Source organism: Cherax quadricarinatus, chromosome 35, assembly GCF_038502225.1.
Source record: "Cherax quadricarinatus isolate ZL_2023a chromosome 35, ASM3850222v1, whole genome shotgun sequence".
In the NCBI taxonomy this organism is placed as follows: domain Eukaryota; kingdom Metazoa; phylum Arthropoda; class Malacostraca; order Decapoda; family Parastacidae; genus Cherax; species Cherax quadricarinatus.
In genome coordinates this window covers 28,027,251-28,051,368 of record NC_091326.1, presented here as the reverse complement: position 1 = coordinate 28,051,368, position 24,118 = coordinate 28,027,251, and the positions used below count along the sequence as shown (strand labels likewise).

Genomic DNA, 24,118 nt, shown 5'->3' with positions numbered 1-24,118 from the left:
GGAAATTTGCAGTGTCGTCGATGGATGACAGTGTCATGTTGTTTACTTTCAGGATGATTACCTTCCAAGATGTTTACCTTCCATGATGTTTACCTTCCAAGATGCTTACCTTCCATGATGTTTACCTTCCAAGATGTTTACCTTCCATGATGTTTACCTTCCAAGATGTTTACCTTCCATGATGTTTACCTTCCAAGATGTTTACCTTCCATGATGTTTACCTTCCAAGATGCTTACCTTCCATGATGTTTACCTTCCAAGATGTTTACCTTCCATGATGTTTACCTTCCAAGATGCTTACCTTCCATGATGTTTACCTTCCAAGATGTTTACCTTCCATGATGTTTACCTTCCAAGATGCTTACCTTCCATGATGTTTACCTTCCATGATGTTTACCTTCCAAGATGTTTACCTTCCATGATGTTTACCTTCCAAGATGCTTACCTTCCATGATGTTTACCTTCCATGATGTTTACCTTCCAAGATGTTTACCTTCCAAGATGTTTACCTTCCAAGATGTTTACCTTCCATGATGTTTACCTTCCAAGATGTTTACCTTCCATGATGTTTACCTTCCATGATGTTTCTTCCATGTTGTTTACCTTTCATGATGCTTACCTTCCATGATGTTTACCTTCCATGATGTTTACCTTCCATGATGTTTACCTTCCATGTTGTTTATCTTTTTTGATGTTTTCTTTCCCTGATGTTTACCTTCCATGATATTTCTTCCATGTTGTTTACCTTCCATGATGCTTACCTTCCGTGATGTTTACCTTCCATGTTGTTTACCTTCCATGATGTTTACCTTCCATGTTGTTTACCTTCCCTGTTGTTTATCTTCTTTGATGTTTACCTTCCACGTTGTTTACCTTATATGATGTTTACCTTCCATGATGTTTACCTTTCATGTTGTTTATCTTCTTTGATGTTTACCTTCCACGTTGTTTACCTTATATGATGTTTACCTTCCATTGTTTATTTTCTTTGATGTTATTTACCTTCCATGATGTATACCTTCCGTGTTGTTTATCTTCAATGATGTTTAACTTTTATGATGTTTACCTTCCATGTTGTTTACCTTCCATGATGTTTACCTTCCATGTTGTTTACCTTCCATTATGTTTACCTTCCATGTTGTTTACCTTTCATGATGTTTACCTTCCATTATGTTTACCTTCCATTATGTTTACCTTCCATTATGTTTATCTTCCATGATGTTTACCTTCCATGTTGTTTACCTTCCATGTTGTTTACCTTCCAAGTTGTTATTCTTCCATGATGTTTACCTTCCATGTTGTTTACCTTCCATGTTGTTTACCTTCCAAGTTGTTTATCTTCCATGATGTTTACCTTCCATGTTGTTTACCTTCCAAGTTGTTAATCTTCCATGATGTTTACCTTCCATGTTGTTTACCTTCCATGTTGTTTACCTTCCATGTTGTTTACATTCCATGTTGTTTGCCTTCCAAGTTGTTAATCTTCCATGATGTTTACCTTCTATGTTGTTTACCTTCCATGTTGTTTATCTTTCATGTTGTTTACCTTCCATGTTGTTTATCTTCCATGTTGTTTATCATTCATGTTGTTTACCTTCCATGTTGTTTATCTTCCATGTTGTTTACCTTCCATGTTGTTTACCTTCCATGTTGTTTATCTTTCATGTTGTTTACCTTCCATGTTGTTTATCTTCCATGTTTATCTTTCATGTTGTTTACCTTCCATGTTGTTTATCTTCCATGTTGTTTACCTTCCATGTTGTTTACCTTCCATGTTGTTTATCTTTCATGTTGTTTACCTTCCATGTTGTTTATCTTCCATGATGTTTAACTTCTATGATATTTATCTTCCATGTTGCTTACCTTCCATGTTGTTTACCTTCCATGTTGTTTATCTTCCATATTGTTTATTTTTCATGTTGTTTACCTTCCATGTTTAACTTGCATGTTGTTTACCTTCCATGTTGTTTGCCTTCCATGTTGTTTACCTTCCACGATGTTAACCTTGCATGATGTTAACCTTACATGTTGTAACATTTCATGATATTTACCTTCCATGATGCTAACCTTCCATGATATTTAGATTCCATAATGTTAACCTTCCATGTTAGATGTGTTAAATTTTATTTATTTAATAAATTTATTTAATAAATGTATGGAAGAGGGTAAGGTACCTAGGGATTGGCAGAGAGCATGTATAGTTCCTTTGTATAAAGGCAAAGGGGACAAAAGAGAGTGCAAAAATTATAGGGGGATAAGTCTGTTGAGTATAGCTGGTAAAGTGTATGGTAGAGTTATTATTGAAAGAATTAAGAGTAAGACGGAGAATAGGATAGCAGATGAACAAGGAGGCTTTAGGAAAGGTAGGGGGTGTGTGGACCAGGTGTTTACAGTGAAACATATAAGTGAACAGTATTTAGATACTGCTAAAAAGGTTTTTGTGGCATTTATTGATTTGGAAAAGGCGTATGACAGGGTGGATAGGGGGGCAATGTGGCAGATGTTGCAGGTGTATGGTCTAGGAGGTAGGTTACTGAAAGCAGTGAAGAGTTTTTACGAGGGTAGTGAGGCTCAAGAGTATGTAGGAAAGAAGGAGATTATTTCCCAGTAAAAGTAGGCCTTAGACAGGGATGTGTGATGTCACCGTGGTTGTTTAATATATTTATAGATGGGGTTGTAAGAGAAGTAAATGCGAGGGTCTTGGCAAGAGGCATGGAGTTATAAGATAAACAATCACACATAAAGTGGGAGTTGTCACAGTTGCTCTTTGCTGATGACACTGTGCTCTTGGGAGATTCTGAAGAGAAGTTGCAGAGGTTGGTGGATGAATTTCGTAGGGTGTGCAAAAGAAGAAAATTAAAAGTGAATACAGGAAAGAGTAAGGTTATGAGGATAACAAAAAGATTAGGTGATGAAAGAATGGATATCAGATTGGATGGAGAGAGTATGGAGGAGGTGAATGTATTGCGAGGAGAAGGCTGGAGGCAGTGGAGATGTCATGTCTGAGGGCAATGTGTGGTGTGAATATAATGCAGAGAATTCGTAGTTTGGAAGTTAGGAGGAGGTGCGGGATTACCAAAACTGTTGTCCAGAGGGCTGAGGAAGGGTTGTTGAGGTGGTTCGAACATGTAGAGAGAATGACTTCAAGAGTATATCAGTCTGTAGTGGAAGGAAGGCGGGGTAGGGGTCGGCCTAGGAAAGGTTGGAGGGAGGGGGTAAAGGAGGTTTTGTGTGCGAGGGGCTTGGACTTCCAGCAGGCATGCGTGAGCGTGTTTGATAGGAGTGAATGGAGACAAATGGTTTTTAATACTTGACGTGCTGTTGGAGTGTGAGCAAAGTAACATTTATGAAGGGATTCAGGGAAACCGGCAGGCCGGACTTGAGTCCTGGAGATGGGAAGTACAGTGCCTGCACTCTGAAGGAGGGGTGTTAATGTTGTAGTTTAAAAACTGTAGTGTAAGGCACCCTTCTGGCAAGACAGTGATGGAGTGAATGATGGTGAAAGTTTTTCTTTTTCGGGCCACCTTGCCTTGGTGGGAATCGGCCAGTGGGTTAATAAAATAAAAAAATATTTTTATCCTTCATTGGTATTTACCTTCCATGTTTTTATCATCAATGAAATTGTTCACTATATGAAATTATTCATTATACAGTGGAACCTCTGCTCACAAACGCTTCCGAACACAAATCAGTTCACGACCAAAAAATTCGCAACATTTTTGCATCTGTTTAAGAACACACAATTTTCTTTTATATTTTATTTAAAGCCAATACAGTTTAACATAAAAATAAAGAAACAGTATGGATCTCAATCAAATCAACTGACAAACAGATTGCACCTATATGCTCGCAAGATATTGCTGCCAAACATACAATAAGAACTTACGGCAAGAACATAGCTAAAAAAAATACTGTCACAGGGTCATGAATTGACATATATACACTTTCATTGATGCAAAACCTTGCATATATATAACTTGTACATATAACATGACATCTGACAAAGGCTCAATACACTTGAACATAAAATATACAAAGAAGTTATATCAGTTAAATCCCATCCTTCGCATTAATCAATAAACCAAAACCTAACATCATAATCTTACTCGAACATCTACTTACGTATCCCTAACAATACAGCTTTACATATACCAACATACGAATAAACAGAAAAAGAATACAGCTTAGAACACAAAAACTGAAGCGCTATACTGTTACAATAAACCCATATACAAACTCTCTGACACAAATGGACTACGTCACTAAACTGTCTACATATGTCTGAATACCATACAGACTAAAACTTAACATCAAGAACTGAGCATTGACACCAAACCGGTATCAGGGTACAGACCATTATTATAAACTTTAAAAAGAATCGAATCATACACATATAAAGTATTACATAACGTCTGACCGATGACAAAAGCTCAATACAATAGAAAGGGACACACATACACACACACACACACACACACACACACACACACACACACACACACACACACACACACACACACACACACACACACACACACACACACACACACACACACACACACACACACACACACACACACACACACACACATACACACACACACACACACACACACACACACACACACACACACATACACACACACACACACCTGGAACGGAACAGGAGTATAAATGCCAACCAGCACGGATTCACGGAAGGCAAATCCTGTGTCACAAACCTTCTGGAGTTTTATAATAAAATAACAGAAGTAAGACAAGAGAGAGAGGGGTGGGTTGATTGCATCTTCTTGGACTGCAAGAAGGCCTTTGACACAGTTCCTCACAAGAGATTAGTGCAGAAGCTAGAGCATCAGGCGCATATAACAGGAAGGGCACTGCAATGGATCAGAGAATACCTGACAGGGAGGCAACAACGAGTCATGGTACGTAATGATGTATCACAGTGGGCACCTGTGACGAGCGGGGTCCCACAGGGGTCGGTCCTAGGACCAGTGCTATTTTTGGTATATGTGAACGACATGACGGAAGGGTTAGACTCAGAAGTGTCCCTGTTTGCAGATGATGTGAAGTTAATGAGGAGAATTAAATCTGATGAGGACCAGGCAGGACTTCAAAGAGACCTGGACAGACTGGACACCTGGTCCAGCAAATGGCTTCTCGAATTTAATCCTGCCAAATGCAAAGTCATGAAGATAGGGGAAGGGCACAGAAGACCACAGACAGAGTATAGGCTAGGTGGCCAAAGACTGCAAACCTCACTCAAGGAGAAAGATCTTGGGGTGAGTATAACACCGAGCATGTCTCCGGAAGCACACATCAATCAGATAACTGCTGCAGCATATGGGCGCCTGGCAAACCTGAGAACAGCATTCCGATACCTTAGTAAGGAATCATTCAAGACACTGTACACCGTTTATGTCAGGCCCATACTGGAGTATGCAGCACCTGTTTGGAACCCGCACTTGATAAAGCACGTCAAGAAACTAGAGAAAGTACAAAGGTTTGCAACAAGGTTAGTTCCAGAGCTAAGGGGAATGTCCTATGAAGAAAGATTAAGGGAATTCGGCCTGACGACACTGGAGGACAGGAGGGTCAGGGGAGACATGATAACGACATATAAAATACTGCGTGGAATAGACAAGGTGGACAAGGACAGGATGTTCCAGGGAGGGGACACAGAAACAAGAGGCCACAATTGGAAGTTGAAGACACAAATGAGTCAGAGAGATAGTAGGAAGTATTTCTTCAGTCATAGAGTTGTAAGGCAGTGGAATAGCCTAGAAAATGATGTAGTGGAAGCAGGAACCATACACAGTTTTAAGACGAGGTTTGATAAAGCTCATGGAGCGGGGAGAGAGAGGACCCAGTAGCAACCGGTGAAGAGGCGGGGCCAGGAGCTAGGACTCGACCCCTGCAACCACAAATAGGTGAGTACAAATAGGTGAGTACACACACACACACACACACACTCACACACACCCACACACACACACACACACACACTCACACACACCCACACACACACACACACACACCCACACACACACACACATACACACAAAAAGTTTCACAAAATCACATTAATCAGATGCACTGTATGCACAAAGCAAGACAGTATTTAAGTATATCTCATCGTGCAAAAACCCAGCACGTAACATAAATACAAACTAAAACACTTCATGTCGCAAAGAACTTATTACTCAAGAATCATGTTATACAAGACTGATACACATCAAAATTATACATAAAAAAATCTACTATATCATACCTACATTCTGAAAAGTGTGTATCTAACATAACGAGACCTTGAGCTCTACATCCACACTTGGATGCCATAAAGTCTCAATGAAAACCAGAACACCATTCCAAACCCACATTCACAACACTCTCACGACCCCCCCCCCCAAGGAGGCGAGCCCGTTGTGACCCCCTGACTCCCTTCAACCTATGAAAACCCCTTCACTCACTCATTATCAATCACAGATTTACGAGAATCCCTAACGTTAGCATTCTATACCCCTCTGAGAAAGCCTGATCCCACCTCCTCCCATACAAATCTCTGTTACGACACATCGTACGATAGAACGTTACCGCAAGAACCTTTCTTCTCTCCTCACTTTCCCCTCTCCCCCTCATCACCCACGACATATATATATAATCTACCATGATATAATCTAAAGCTCTTATGACACCCTGGTCTAACCCACCCATATCTAGACTTAAAGCACGCAAAACCGACACCCCACGGCCCCCCACCCTCTGTACCAACCTACTTAACCAGCACCTAACCTCCTCTAGCCCTTCACAAAAGTAAACTACATGGAACGCTGTCTCATCCCCTCCACAGATACCACACCCCCACCCTCTACAACCTGTCTGTTTGGTAGTATCTCACCAGACGGAAGGATCTCGTGCAGAAAACGAAACATCACCTCACGCGCCCGAGGGTTTAGCTTCATTTTACTAAATCTAAACCAAATACTCTTCCACGCATACATGGGGAGCAAACCCTCAACTGGGATAACGCACCTACCTACAAGTAACCTACACAAAACCCTTATACGAATCTTTCTCAGTTCCCTAACCAACATCACAGCCTTCAAAACGATTTCGCATTCCATCAACTCTTCCTCGATACCACATACCCAGCCTGTCGTGTATCCTTCCCAACTGCCCCGCGTTCACACCCTCACGCAACACTTCCCATTTAATAAACACACATTTAGCCCTCCGTCTCAAATCCATCAACCCCAACCCACCCTGACGTACAGGTAACATTACAACTTCCCTCCGTAACCAATCACAACGTGAACCCCACAAAAATTTGTACACCCGTCTTAGAATCCCCGCAATCGCTGTCCCTGTAATTGGGAACACAGCTGCAACATGCCAAAAATTTACTATACAATAAAATGTTTACGACTATCACTCGCTGTATAAGAGTTAGGTGCTGGGGTCTCCTAGACCTAGACGCCCCACGATCCTTTCCAATAACCTATCCGAGTTTTCCTCCCGCACCGCAACCATGTCATCCTTATAAATAATACCACAAATCTTTAAAGACACCGCCCATTCTTTAACAACATTACATCTCCCCCCCACACCCCACACCCAAGAACCCAACCCCATGCACCTTGACTTCGCACTATTTACCTGCATACCCGTGGCACTTCCAAATAATTGCACAACCTCGTCCAACACTCCCATTGACATCCCTTCACGAATGAGAACAGTGGTGTCATCAATATATCCAATTAAACCCGGCCAGGGCCTCCCACCCTCCACACTTCCCTCACATGGCGTACATAAGCTGCGGTCAACCATTCTATAAAAGGGGTCCTGGAAACACACAAACAATATTTGGGACATGGGGTATCCCTGTCTAAGGCCTCTACCCATTGCAATTTCCCTCCCCATACATCCATTAATCTGTATCCTCATTTTCGCCCCCTTGTACAACGTATTTACCCACTCGACTATTTCCTCCCCAAAACCCTGTCTCCTAAGTATAACCTGCAAAGCTCCTCTTTCCACTCTATCATATGCTCCCTGCCAATCTAGAGCCAACAAAGCCGCCCCTTCACCCTCACCCTTAGCTTCCACAAAACTTCTCAGTATCCCATGTCCTTCAATCATCGGCCTTGCCGGCAACCCAAACTGAGATTTTGACACCACCCTCCCCACAACACATTTGAACCTATTACCTAAAATTTTTGCAAACACCTTATAGTCTGCACACAGCAGTGATATGGCCTGGTACTCCCGAAGGGTGGGCTGCCCCTTGACCTTCGGGACCAGCACTACAACTGCTGTTACCTGCTTCTCCCCCAACTTACCCTTCTCCTTCATACGATTAAATAACCTAACTATAAATCCTCTTATTAAAGTCCAATGTTGTAAATAAAATTCTACCGGGAGACCGTCAATACCCGGCGCTTTCCCCTTCCTCATTCCCCTTAACGCATTCTCTATTTCCTCTGCCATAATAGTCCCACCTAAAGCCTTTATATCACTATTTCCTAAATTACACGTCACATACGTACACACCTTGTCCAACGCCACGTCACCCCCCTCCCCACTGTTCCAGTACTTTTCGTACCAAGCCTCCGCATACGCACACATCCCCTTCGTGGTTCGTATCTCCTGCCCTCCTCTATAATTCCCAACCATCTCCGTTACCTCTAAACATGGGATAGCTGTCACCGCCTGCCTTTGCTTTTGATGCCGCAAAACACACGCTGACGGCTTGTCACCCCAAAGCACTTCTTCCACCCCTGCCTGCACCCTTACAGCTTGAAACCTTTCATTTTGCAGCACCCTCAACCTCCCCTTTATTTCAGCTATTTCATCCATAGGAAAATTATTCCCAGATAGCAACCTCTCCCCCTCCCATAGCAACCTCTTAACCTATCCTCTAAATAGTTAGCCAGTCCATATTTTAAATTATTAACACGTTTTCCTTCTCTCACATAAAACTTTCTAATCCTTTCTTTTGCAACACTATCCCACCATGTCACAATGTCATCCACTCCCTGTTCTTCCACACTAAGCTCCCTCCATAGGACTGAAAACCCCTCCAACCCCTCCTCATCACCTAACACACTTATATTTAATTTCCAATAACTTCTATATATGTCCGCGAGCATCCCCCACCCAACCTCCACCACCACTGCCCTATGATCTGACATTGTAGCCTCCACAGTACTGAAAGATTTCACATCCACTCCCTGAGAAAGGTACACTATATCTAGTCTCGCAGCATATCCACTCCTAACAAACGTATATTCAGTCTCCCACACCGCCCCCCCAAAGGCATCACGTAACCTAACATCCCTTAATAAATCCCTAAGAGCAACAGACATATATCCAGCCCCTTTTGGGTCCACATCAGCCACCCTGATTACACTATTCCAGTCCCCACCAACTATCGCCACCTCTGGCAGTGCACTTAAGAAAAACATAAGATCCTCACACACAAAATCATTCTTTACCTTTATGTTATTTTCTGCCGGCGCATACACACTCACAAAAGACACACGCTTACCCATCCACCACCCATCCACACGCAGCACCCTCCCTCCCCCTCCTCCCTCGCTTCTCTGCAAAACAAACGGGCTCGTCTCCCTTATTAAAATTCCCACACCACCTTTTAGACGGGGAGATGGCAGGGTAACTACTCGAAATCCTGCCACCTCCAACACCCTACCCTCTTTAAAATTGTGCTCCTGCAGGAACACAACATCCACTCTAGATTTATTCAGGAAATTACGAAACCAATCTCTCTTCATACTGCTACATAACCCATTAACATTTACAGACATACACCTAAGGCCTATTAAAGTTTCCACCCCTGCTTCCTCTCATCACTCTTTACAACTCCAGAGCTTGAATTTAAGTCTGACACCTTCAAAGTGCTCTCTTTCCCTCCCCCCTTCTTCCGGTGCCTCCTATCATGGCTACCACCACCTACACCACTACCTTCACTCTTCACCTCAGTCTGTTTCCCAGGTCTTTGTGCATGCGTAAGGACGTCATCAGAATCTGATGTAGCCGCCCTCTTTCTCGTGACAGTCATGTTACACATGTCATGGTCAGATGTTGCCTCTCGATGAACCTCCACCTCCACCTGAGAATGGTTTAATGATTCAACGGACGACTCCAAACCACCATCACGTCCCTAATTATCATGCCTCCGACTTTCTGGAAGCGACGACTCTCCGCTGACACCACGCTCAGATGTAACGTCCCTCTCTAGCGGTGACAAAGTCTTCAACACCTCCACCAATTCCTCCTCAATCTCAAGAACCTTCTCCTGTAATTGCTGCTCCTCCTTATTCACAGGAGACAATACCTGATCAGGCAGCTGGGGGAGGGACTCCAACTCACCGCCAGTCCTGTGTGCCCGATCCACTATCTCGCTCCACAAAACACCACGCCCTCCATCCAATGTTTGTTTCTCACCTGCCACCTTTGAAGCAGGGGCTGCGACGTCCACCACAGGTCCAGGCACACGTCTTTGCTTGTCACAGGTCGCCGCTATGTGATCATACTCACCACATAGGCGGCATGTACGCCGTTGTCCTGGGTACATTACCATTACCTGCGTCCTGAAATCTTGTAGATACACATAGGACGGTATTGGGTGCCTCAAAGTCATTTTGAGGTTGAAAGAACCCTCTGGAAAACCAGCATAGGCACCTGCCGCCCACGTACCATGTTGAGCATAATGCACCGTCCCATACGTCTCAAAAACTTTCCTTATATCCGCCTCGTCCGCCTCAAAGGGAACGTTGCATAACTTGATCCACGTATAATGCCGTGAAACATCTATCATTCTTACACTGACAGCTGGTGTGACGCTAAGACTTACGTCCTGAAACCTGGTGACTAACTATTCATAAACCGTAGCTGATAGCAGTTTGACGAAAATTCTTTGGCCTCCGTTTAATGCTACACCATGCAAGTCACTATCTTGTATGCCATATGTCTCCCGGATGATCTTTGGCAATAAGACTTGCGCAGAACTAGGCGTTATCGTTCCTTTAAGTAGCTCAATGTCTACAGTATTTATCCGGCGTCTCAGACTAACCGCCATCTTGACAATCACAGTGCACCTATGTTGATAGCAGAGGCGTGACAGCACCACTTCACGCCACTGCAGCCAGGTAACTGACAAGGGAGCTCGCCTACAAACAGCAGAGGGGTGCAGAGCACAACTGCACTCTACCGTGGTCAGGCAGCGAATGAATGAGTCATACACAATTGGGTGCCGAACAAACACAAACCGTGCCAATTTTCCCCACTTCGTGCTGTTTGTGTACACCTAACAAAGCCTTGCCAGTTGCCTCCCAGGTTTCGGGGTGTGCAGTTGTCTGCTCCGTGCCTGGCCCTCTGGTGGCGATAATTGACTTTACCCTACAAGATGGAGGGTAACTGGCAACGGGTTAACACCGTTTGTGTATAACTACTGCAGGGATCTTTGCTGGATCATAATGCTGATGTCCTCATACAGATCCTGCGAGACACATATTAGATCACCAATGAAGACATATATGGAGTTTCCGTAAACGATGCTTCCCGGGTTTTTGTCAAGTTCACGACTGCTGCGGTGTATGAAGATGTTGTCCACAGATATCAGGATATACGACGTCAAGTGACCCCAACGGTGGCAGTGTCTTCAGGACGTGTCCCGCACTTACAAGTGGGTCAAGATTCGTAATGTCCCTTTTGAAGCTGATGAGTATTAAATCCGAAAAGCCTTCATCAAATCTGGAATGATGTACCAGTCTTACGCAGGTGTATGGGGCCAGGGCCCGTTTGAAGGTAAACCTGATGAGTCGTTTTCAGTGAAAATGTCCATCAAAATGCCCATTCCGTCGTTTGTCGTCCTCAAGGTGTTCCATACTCAGGTATATGTGTATTACCTGGGGAAAAGGAAGACGTGTCGGTTATGAGACGCTTATGGACACATGGCGTATCAGTGTGATCGTTGGCGTTCTCGGCAACAAGGTGAACAACGTTTAACTTCAGACGCTCCTGCACAAGCCCCTGAGTTCATGATAGTTCAGGACGCCCGTGCGACACCAACGCCTCAACAGCCTTCCCGCGGTGCACCTGCCACTACACCTGACTCGCCGTGTGTGACATTGCCTTGTTTGGAGAAGAGTGTTGCTGATGACGGTGTGGCAGCACCGTCAACTGATACTGTTCCGTCAGGTGAGGTCGAGTTAGGCCTCCCTGTATCGTTTCTGGAATTATATCGTACGATCGAGGAGTGTACGGCGCCACCACCCACCCCAGTGGCGTCCGATGATAGTATTGGTAGCCCGCCGTCAACGACTGTGACTACCGATAGGCCCACTACGATAATTACTAGCGTGGATGTTCATGCGCATGTGACCGAGCCTGCCCGCACCTTCGTTGACAAGAGTTCCCGTCAGCGGGCGGCATGGAATTCCAGTAGTGATGAATTGACACCTGGACAACGACCTAGAAAAAAGTTGTGGGCTGCAATTACGGCTGGTGGTTTTGAAGGTGTTGCCGGGGTGGGGGGTCTTCCCCTGGTGAATTTCGTGGAACAGACGGTGATGTCGCTCAGTGTCTATATGTGTCACGAATGATCCCGTGTGAGGAAAGCCAGCCTCATTCCAATGTATAACTATAAATGTCAGTGGTTTACGGGCGTACGAGCAGTATTTATGTCATTTTAGACGTGATGTTGTGTTTATTCAAGAACACAATTATAGGGATGTGCGTGAATTGAAGATACGACAGTACGTTGTGTACGGTGTGAATAGTCCACGGTTGGAAGGTAGTGTGGCAGTGTTGATACAAGAGAGCAGTCCTTTTCGGTTACGTCATTGGGAAATTGCGTCTGATTGTCAGTTAGTGCGCGTTGACGGGTGGTGGGGCACGATGAGCGTCGGATTCATTAGCATATAAGGGCCTGTGGTGGGGGATGCGAATACGAAAAATCAGTTTTTTCAGGAGACGCTGGTGTATTATTTCCGGTCGCTACCCGCGGTAACCGTCGTGGGAGGTGACTGGAATTGTGTTACACTACGTCGGGATGTAGAACCACGGGGTAGTGGGTTTTATTCTCAACTTTTGGGTGATATTCTGCAAGGGGTTGCGTTGCACAATGTGGGAGGTGATGTAGTTGGTGGGGTGGATTTTACTTTTGTCAGGCAAAGTTACGCGACACGACTCGTTAGGGTTTATGTAGCGCGTGCCATTGATATACAGTGTCCAAACATATGATGAACATTTTACTGATCATCGTTCAGTATTGGTACGTCTCTCTTGGGCTGGTTTGCCACAATTTGTTCCTCGGTTTTGGCAATTAAATGTTAGTCTTCTAAATGGGGATGAAATTCATGATTTATTTGGTTGGATGTGGCCTCATTTATGGAACAATGGGATTTTTGTCGTAGATATTCTAGAATGATGGGATGTAAGGGGTAAACCCAGTATTAAATTCTTTTTTCGGGCTGTGAGTAAAGAGGCGATACAGTTGCGTTATGGGAAGTTGAATTTTTTGCGACATCAATTGCGTACGTGTTACGAGCCACGTGCAGCGTATCAGTTATTTCAGGGGGCGTGGACTGCGGCATGTATTGATAAAGTTCTTTGGGGTGACCTACCATCTGCGTATGTTCTCCTTGAACAAGGTCAGCGTCGTCGGGCGTTAATATAACGAGATTTACGGTGCGGGATGGGGTTGAGACCTTCCCGTCGGATACGACGATAATGAATACCGATCGTATGAGTCTTTATGCTGGCATAGTTTACCGTGATACATTTAGTGGTAGTCGAGATCGTACTGTTGCCATGGACGTCGTCCAGTCGTGGGTGACTAGTAAATTAACGGAGGATGATCAACTATGTGCTATGGGGCCTGTTAGTGCTGATGAAATACGGACAACCTTACAGGACATGAAAAAGGGAAAGTCGCCGAGGTCAGACGGGTTGCCATGTGAATTTTACTTAGAATTCTGGGGCGAGTTACGTGGGTTTCTTGTTCGGTTATTAAATAGTATGAAAAATCAGGATTGTTTAAGTAAGACACAGCGAGAAGGTATTGTGGTCCTTGTTCCGAAAAATACCGAATGTACTGATGTATATGATCACAGGGCGATTATCCTGTTAAACGCTGATTATAAATTATATGCAAAAATTTTGTGCAGTCGCCTTAAACCCATCATAGAGAAGGTTTTACGACTGGGCCAGGCTGGTATCCCGGGGCCAGGCTGGTATCCCGGAGCCAGGCTGGTATCCTGGGGCCAGGCTGGTATCCCGGGATCAGGCTGGTATCCCGGGGCCAGGCTAGTATCCCTGGGTCAGGCTGGTATCCCGGGGCCAGGCTGGTATCCCGGGGCCAGGCTGGTATCCCGGGACCAGGTTGGTATCCTGGGGCCAGGCTGGTATCCCGGGGCCAGGCTGGTATCCCGGGGCCAGGCTGGTACCTCGGGGCCAGGCTGGTATCCCGGAGCCAGGTGGTATATATATATATATATATATATATATATATATATATATATATATATATATATATATATATATATATATATATATATATATATATATATATATATATATATATATATATATATATATATATATATATAAAAGCCTTGTAGTCAGTCTGGGTCAGACTTGCGTTCCTTCACTGTGAACTCGAGGATAAGGAATAAAGCACCATTCTCTTATCCCCTCCTGGATACTTATATTAGAAAAAAAAAACGTAGTGTAGTACAGTGCTAACTGTGAAATACATTTGTAATGCACCATAAAAGTAAATAAAAGGAATACACAAATACAGTTACATAGATTATCATACATGGCAGCATGTGTAGATTATTATTATTATTATTATTATAATCAAGGGGGAAGCGCTAAACCCGTAGGATTATACAGCGCCCAGGGGAGGGGGGATGTGGAAGGCATTCAGGCTTAATTCGGGGAACTGGAGCACAGATCCAATTCCCTAAATCAAGAGCCCCTCACCAACATCAAGGAACCTTCCATGAGGGGATATGTGTAGAGAACCTGGGATAACCCAAAAAAAAGTCAGTGACTTATTTTCTCTTTTTTTTTGGGAGGGGAGGGGGGGGGATCCGCGCTCGTTTTTGTCGATTACTTCGGAAGCAAGTTATTCATAAATTACAGTAATTATGACTGTGATAAAATCGGATTAGCAATGTTTTATCAGCAGGTGGTGCACAAACAGCTTCTCGCAGTGCCTGTACCCGACAAGGGCTTGACATATATGATTTTTGATAAAAAAATTTCTTTTAGTTGTTTGATGGGCTATCTTATTGAAACTTGGGCAACATATGATGAAAAGATTCTTCTTAACGTACACCAAAAATTAAAGAAATCAGAATATAAGTAACGGAGTTCACTTCTCAGCCATAAGGCGTCTCTTAAAACTCTAAAAAAAAAAAAACTGCTTACTACAAACGATTCGTAGGTTTTCTCAGTGTCATTCAAGTTTTTTACATTTTGTTAACTATTTTTGTGCTTAGAAATCTTAAAAAAAAAAAAACAATATTTACACACAGGTCGTAGGGGTCTGGAACGAATTATGGTTGTGACCAGAGGTTCCACTGTATTATGATATATTGTTTTAACATCATGGGATATTGATTATTCATTATTAATAAATTATGGTGCATAGTTTTACCATCATAGAATATATATATTATTTGCTGTCTTTATTTTATTCTTCACTTTAATTAAAAGGACATGATTTAAAATATATTTGGATAATGGGAACTAGACACATTATCACTGGTCCTTGATATTTTCTCACAGTACCACCACCGCCACTGAGCTGCTGGTTCACAGACATAACACAAACCACGGCGTCTCTGAACTGGCAAGACGACGACATTGCCTGTATGATCACTAACCACAGTATTATTTGGTGGTGGGACGTCCTATGGAATGATGAAGTTGGATTAGAGGAAACTTTCATCGCGCTGAATCACATTAACCTGACTAACCTTTCTCCCTACACTAATGTCACAGCTGGTGTAGCAGCCGCCACTGACAGTGGTTATGGTGCGCCCACAACTTGCTGGGGTCTTACACTTCAAGACAGTAAGCAAATTGCCTTAATTTTATGTATTTTATATTAGTTATAATGGTTCTGTAATTATATGTATATATGTATATATATATATATATATATATATATTGATTATTCATTATTAATAAATTATGGTGCATAGTTTTACCATCATAGAATATATATATTCCTTGCATATATATATATATATATATATATATATATATATATATATATATATATATATATATATATATATATATATATATATATATATATATATATATATATATGCAAGGAATTCGCAAGAGCAGGCGAAATATACACAAACACCGATATTTCGTGTATATTTCGCCTGCTCTTGCGAATTCCTTGCATTGTTAAACTCTCTAGTAAGGCTGATGCATGTAGGGGATGAGATGAAAAGCTGTAAGCCTTCTCCCTGAAAGCTGGCTGCCTTGGATCAAAGTCTAGTGCAAGCTGGACTCCAAGGTATTGGTCCAGTGTGGTGAGTTTGGTATAGCACTGCGTACCTTGTTCCAAGGTTCGTAGGTTCGAGTCTCCTTCAACCAGAGATCAGTGTTTATTTATATATATATATATATATATATATATATATATATATATATATATATATATATATATATATATATATATAAAGCAAATATTTCAAATGCCCCTTCAAACCGCTATATCCCCAGCCTCCTCCAGGATTTGAGTTTACCTGGAGAGAGAGTCTTGCAAATCTGTTTCCCCAGATTCTATTCATACATCTTTTTCAGTGGTTCATATCACTGGTGTTGTGGTTCATGTCACTGGTGTTGTGGATCATGTCACTGGTGTTGTGGATCATATCACTGGTGTTGTGGTTCATGTCACTGGTGTTGTGGTTCATATCACTGGTGTTGTGGTTCATGTCACTGGTGTTGTGGTTCATATCACTGGTGTTGTGGTTCATGTCACTGGTGTTGTGGTTCATATCACTGGTGTTGTGGTTCATATCACTGGTGTTGTGGTTCATATCACTGGTGTTGTGGATCATGTCACTGGTATTGTGGATCATATCATTGATGTTGTGGATATCAGTGGTGTTGTGGATCATATCACTGGTGTTGTGGATCATATCACTGGTGTTGTGGATCATGTCACTGGTATTGTGGATCATATCACTGGTGTTGTGGATCATATCACTGGTGTTGTGGATCATATCACTGGTGTTGTGGATCATATCACTGGTGTTGTGGATCATGTCACTGGTATTGTGGATCATATCACTGGTGTTGTGGATCATATCACTGGTGTTGTGGATCATATCACTGGTGTTGTGGATCATATCACTGGTGTTGTGGATCATATCACTGGTGTTGTGGATCATATCACTGGTGTTGTGGATCATATCACTGGTGTTGTGGATCATATCACTGGTGTTGTGGATCATATCACTGGTGTTGTGGATCATATCACTGGTGTTGTGGATCATATCACTGGTGTTGTGGATCATATCACTGGTGTTGTGGATCATATCACTGGTGTTGTGGATCATGTCACTGGTATTGTGGATCATATCACTGGTGTTGTGGATCATATCACTGGTGTTGTGGATCATATCACTCGCGTTGTGGATCATATCACTGGTGTTGTGGATCATATCACTGGTGTTGTGGATCATATCACTGGTGTTGTGGATCATATCACTCGCGTTGTGGATCATATCACTGGTGTTGTGGATCATATCACTGGTGTTGTGGATCATGTCACTGGTGTTGTGGATCATATCATTGATACTGTGGTTCATATTTCTGGTGCTAAGTCAATACTAAACATGGAAACACGATGACCAGAAGACTGATCATCCTATTCCTTCTTCTGAGAATGGAATACGTGACACAACTTATACAGACCTAAGCTGAAGTAGTGGAACTAGTAATATAATTAAAAACAGTGGTCGCTGTTGCAATGGTAACAGCATTGATAGTAGTAGTAGTAATACTGCTTTACTAGTATTAACAGTAGTACTAGAGGTAGCAATTTATAGTAGTCATTCGTCGCTCAACCCCCGGGACGAGCGGACGTGTGCTGAGCCTGCCCCCTACTGTCAGCCGGTGGATACTTGATTTTTGCAAAATGACGCAGCAGGGTAGACACCGGGTAAACACTGTCGGCATTGAAGTGGTGCGTGGGGCTGTTTGCCCACTCAGCTCAGCTTTTATTACCTGCCATCATCAGAGGCACATACGGTTTAGCAAATGAAGAGCTGTGTGGTGTGGCATTAAATGGTGCATACCGGATCATCGTGAAGTTTTGTAATACAACTGTATATGAAGAGAAGGTCGACTGCTTCCAGGATATTTGTATGCCAGTAAATCCTGCTCTCACGGTGAGGCTCCATGACGTGTCTCGTCATTACACATGAGTGAAGATAAGGAACGTGCCTCTTGATGCTGATGAGGCAGATCTGCATACAGTTTTTGAGAAATATGGGACCGTTCACATGGCGACGTTGGGGTCATGGAAGGAAGGATCGTATGCGGGGATGCCAGAGGAAGTTTCTCCTTGAAGATGACGTTACGGCATCCCATTCCTTCATACGTTCAACTGGATGGCTTCACGACGCAAGTAATGTGGAGGAATCTATACATCACCTCGCTCACACTCTGATAAATTAGACACATATGCAACTTTTGGGTATCTTTATTGAGGAAACGTTTGGCCACACAGTGGCTTTATCAGTCCATACAAAGGAAAAACGTGAACAACAGGTGGAGAATGAGGTAATCAGTCCCTCAACCTTGAGTCGATGTGGTCGCTTGCACGACCTACTTCCATATTGGACAAATGTGGCACCACCTACGACTGCTGCACCTCTCCTGCCTACGGTATATAAGCTACTTCTCTGCACATATGCTGTATTCTATTGAAGATTGATGGACTGACCACATTGACTCAAGGTTGAGGGACTGATTACCTCATTCTCCACCTGTTGTTCACGTTTCTCCTTTGTATGGACTGATGAAGCCACTGTGTGGCCAAACGTTTCTTCAATAAAGATACCCAAAAGTTGCATATGTGTCTAATTTATCAGAGTGTGAGGGAGGCGATGTATAGATTCCTCCACAGGCTCTTACCGTCCGGGGTGGTATTGTGCAATAGACGGGTCAGGAGGGATGGGGAATGTCAAGAGTGTGGGGAAGATGAATCTACTTTTCATGAAATTTATTTTTGTGAACGTCTCGGGGTTGTGCGTAAATGGATAGGTAGAGTATTCCGGTTCGTGGGGGGGAGAGGGTTATCGGTTTTGAGAGCACTTAGTTTAAATGTAGGTGGGGTAGGAGTAGAGGTCCAGAGAGAGGTGGCTTAGTTGTTTTGATGCGCAACAAAGGGGTGGAGGAACGCAGGATGGTAGATCAATGGTTAAGAGAACCGACACGTTGATAAATTAGACACATGTGCAACTCTTGGGAATCTTTATTGAGGAAACGTTCCGCCACATAGTGGCTTCATCAGTCCATACAAAGGAGAAACTTGAAGAACAGTAGGAGAATGAGGTAATCAGTCCCTCAGCCTTGAGTCGATATGGTCAGTCCATCAATCTTGAATAGAATACGGCATAAGTGTGGAGAAGGAGCTTATAAACCGTAGGCAGGAGAGGTGCAGCAGTCGTAGGTGGTGTCACATGTGTTCAATGTGGAAGTAAGTCGTGCCCAAGGGTTAGGCAAGCGAAGAATTCCCAAGTATTAAGAACCACCCAGATAGTCGCGGACAGTAGGCTCATGATATTCATAACTTGCCTCCGCCGACCTTGCTCTTTCAAAACATACGCAGAAGTCTTATCTCCCCACATAACATCTGCTAACCCACTAACTACTCTCGCACCTTGGAATACCTGATTTTGTAACTCTCGAATAGACAGTTTTAGATTCTGAATAGTTCCTATCAGATATACTGCTTGTGACACATAACATTCACTTAATTGAGCCTGCAAGTACTCAATCAACCCATAATGGTGAGGATGTATTTCCTTCCTTATGCCTATAAAGAAATCCCTAACCTTACTCTTATCGACCCCATCCCACCACTCGACTATATCCCTTGGAAGTATATCTCCACCTAACATGTCCCAATGACCTGCAAAAAACGTCCGTCTGTGCCAATAAACTCACATTCATTTTCCAAAATCCTCGATATAGGCGCGACAACCCCTCCCAAGTGACATCCGCCAAAACCGCAGAAAGATCCGAAAAACTGATCGCCAAATTCCACGCATTACATTACGTATAACTGAACGAACTAACGAAAGTTCAGGTAAGATCCCAAATGGGATGAGCGGGGAAGACGGGACAGACGAAGAATAGTGCTGGAGAGGAGTGTTCTTAGTCGTAGAAATAGAGCCAGGGCTTAACCCAGCAGCGAAGGCGATCGTGGGACAGATATTGAGAAGAGAAATTCAGCCTCTTCTGTTGGGACTCCGGTGGGGTGATAGGGGAGGAAGGGACATGCGACGTTTAGCGCTAGAGAGGAGTGTAGAACTGAGCCATGTCTTAACCCAAAAGCTAAGGCGAACGTGGGTCAGAGAATGGTACCTGTAATTACCTGTCAGCGAATCCAAGGTTATTTGTAAATAGGGTTAGGAGCAGGATTATGCAAGGAGTAGAAAAGTTTGTGTTGGTTTGTGGGTCTGCGAATGTCTTCGTCAAGGAGAGAGGTCCAGTAGTCATGTCGTGTCTCAAGTTTGTCTATCTGTCTGTCACTTAGAGTCTTCCAGTACAGATTCAGCGCAGGGATGTCTAATTGGGCATGGAGAGACTCGCTTGTGGCGAAGTCCTCCCATTTGACATCAAGCACCCAGCGCAGCGCCTTGTTCTGGACCCGCTGCAGTTTAAGTAAGTTTGTTTTTGCTGCAAGAGAGAGGGCTAGAGGAGAGTAAGTTATCAGAGGACGTATTAGGGATTTGTAGAGGTGTAGTTTGGTGCGTTGAGAGGCATGTTTCAGCTTGTAGAGGCCCGCAAGGGCCTTACTAGCCATTGCATGCCTTGAGTGAATATGTCCGTGTAAACGAAGAAGGTAGTCAAGATTAACGCCAAGGACAGTGACAGATTGTGTGATGGGGATGTAAGTGCGGGTGTCAGCTGTTCTGAGCTCGACAGGTAATGGAGGATCACGTTTCCTGTAGTTAAAATACGTAATGCTGGATTTAGCTGCATTGGTTTTGATCCTCCATTTTTGTTCCCAGATTGCTATCCTGTCGACCTCAATTTGTGTTTTGTGTGTGAGTGTATCTATATTGGCATGAGTGGTAAGTTGTGTAACGTCGTCTTCATAGGCTAGTGTGATGGAGTTGTGGTATACAGGTGTTGGAATGTCGTTAGTGTATAAAATGTAGAGGGTAGGGGAGAGTACAGATCCCTGGGGTACTCCGGCATTTAGTGTGAAGTAGTCAGAGTAACAGCCTTGGAATTTTATTCTCATGGTACGGCCGTCTAGGAAGTTGCAGAGGAGTTTACGGGTAGTGACAGGCAGGTTAAAGTTAGTGCAGAGTTTGTACTTGAGTCCTCCGTGCCAGACAGTGTCAAAAGCTTTTTCAACGTCTTTTGCAACCAGGGCTGTCCTGTTTCTTTGTTTTGTGTTTATGTGGATGTAGTTGAAAATGATGTTAATGGCATCCTGTGTGGATCTGTGTGTTCTGAAGCCAAACTGGCCATCAGAAAGTAGAGAATTGTGTTCCAGGTATCTGCGAAGGTGATGATTGATGAGTTTTTCAAAGAGTTTTCCTAAAGTTTCGAGGAGGCTGATAGGGCGATAGTTTCTAGGGTCAGAGTTGTCTTTATTGGGTTTAGGAAGGAGGATAGCAGTAGCAGCTTTAAAGAGGGAAGGGAAGTATCCAGAGGCAAGGGAGGCATTGAGGAGGTTTGTGTAGGCAGTAATGATAGAGTCAGGAAGGTGTTTCAGGATAATATGGTTTAGGCCAGAGGCACCAGGGGCCTTGGGAGGACGGAGTCTGAGGAGAGTTTTAACGTCTGTGTTGGTGAAAGGAGTGTCAAGTTCTTGGGAGGAAGTAAGAAAGTCCAGATGGATGTGGCTGTCTGGTGTTGTTTCGTATGTGTGTGTAGTGTTCCAGTTTTCTATGTTCTGAATGTGTTGGATAGCGTTAGGGTGGGGTGGGTGAGGGTGGAAGATGTTCTCCCAGATGTGTTTGAAGATGTTAGTAGCAGCCTGCGGGTCTGAGATGTGTGTGTTGTTGTGGGTGATGTGTTTGAATTTGTTGGTGGGAGTGGTGCCTCTGACTTTTTTGATAAAGTTCCGGAAGGCTTTGGTGTTTTTGATACGCTGTTTGTCCGCTTGTAGTATGAGCTGTGACCAGTGATTGTTGTGGTCTTGGTCTAGACTGTGTAGAATGTTGTTTCTGAGGTAAGTGAGATCTAATCGGACTTGATTAAATCTGTGTGTGTTGTAGAGAAAGCGGTTGTGGTAACAGATAATTAGTCTTCTTGTTCTGATTGAGGGCTTAAAGGAATAACGAGTGGTGTGGGTTTTCTTTGGTATTGCGGTGTTGGCTGCTTGTGTAATGGCGTCTTGGATGAGAGCAAGTTGAGTGTCAATGTCAGAGATGGGTTTGTTGTTGTAGTCATATGTGAGGTTAGTATTATCTATGTGCTGTTTGAAGGCATCCAAGTCAGCGTTCTTGTAGGAGAAGGAAGGTGTGGCCGGGATGAGGATAGGGTTGGAGGAGATGTGTAAGATGACGAGAATGTGATCAGAGCCTGTAATAGGACCAGGTGATATGTAGTGTTGAAAGAGAGAGCTGGCTCGGTTTGCCAGAATGATGTCGGGTTTGCCTTGGCCAGTGTGATTGCAGAAGGTGTTGAAGTCTGGGCCAAGGTGAATTAGGTGTTTGTGGTTTGTGAAGTTGAGTAATTCGTGACCAAGTTGGTTGTTACTGGTGTGATGAAAGGCGGTGTGTTTGGCATTCATATCAGCTAGTAGGTATGTTGGTGTGTTGGTGTAGTTGAAGACTAAGGAAAGGTCATGTATGTTGAGAATAGTGTTTGGGCGAGCATAGGTGGTGAAAAAGATAAAGGGGCCAAGGTGGGTGTGTATTCTGACTGCAAGACAGTGTTGTTGTATAAAAGGGATTGGGAGAAATTCGTGTTTTATGTTGGAGTTGACAAGGATGGCAACCCCATCGTGGGGATCATAGGGGGACTGTAGTGCAGTATAACCATAATGGCGGATACGTTGAGGGGCTTAGAGGCAGGTACTGTTTAGCAAAACAATATCTGGCCTCTCTGCTTCATGGAGCTCGGCCAGTAGGTGTCTAATTGTAAAGTAAGAACGTACGTTGAATTGAATCACCTTAAACATGGTTTAATGGTTTCGTCATAGCAAAGTTAATGTCGAGGTGCTGCATTCCTCGTTTGTGACTTAGCTCGAGTGGTGAAGTGTGCTTAGCTAACACATCACTCACACATCGACGATCTCGCCTCTCTCGAATTACCCCGTGTTGGGAGAGACTTCGCTTAGAGTAGTGCTTGCTGGACCTTCGTCTTCCTCTCAACCATCAGGATTGGTGTGTAGGTGGCTGCCTACCCAAGGGCAGGAAGCCTGTTGCTGCCTGAATTCTCTTCGCCTGTTGACTGCACGCCATAGAGCCAGTCTCGCCGCCACTCAGGATATACAGTGCTCCATCAAGCTACAGTTCACCTCCAGTGTCCTGCGCCAGGCAAGTACGTGTGTCTACTTACACGTACTTGCCTAGCTGAGTACTCTAACTTTTTGGCCGATTGTCACCGCCAATTTCATCTTTTCGCAATTAGACGATGCCTTCGTTGCCTTCCACCTCCCACCCCCCTTCCACTCTCCCCCAACCGCCCACACCTGCCTCTGTTTCTTCTCAATCCAATTCCTTCTCGCTAAGCCTCAAATTCTCTAATCCTGATGCCACTGTCTGTCCTGAAAATTTATTATATCAGATCACTGGTGAACCTCAACTTAAAGTCTTCAAAACCAACTCAGGCTTCAAACTCCTTCTTGACAAACATTCCTACG

At 43.7% G+C, this 24,118-nt stretch overlaps 1 protein-coding gene across 2 annotated transcripts in view; it reads left to right on the top strand.

Moving 5' to 3' along the window:
• LOC128703679 (phosphatidylinositol phosphatase PTPRQ) overlaps nt 1–24,118 on the top strand; it is a 90,232-nt gene that overhangs the window by 49,617 nt on the left and 16,497 nt on the right. For both annotated transcript variants that reach the window (XM_070091477.1, XM_070091476.1), the window contains exon 4: nt 15,820–16,107. In XM_070091477.1, coding sequence (XP_069947578.1) covers nt 15,820–16,107 — 288 coding nt within the window. The remainder of the gene's footprint in view (nt 1–15,819; nt 16,108–24,118) is intronic.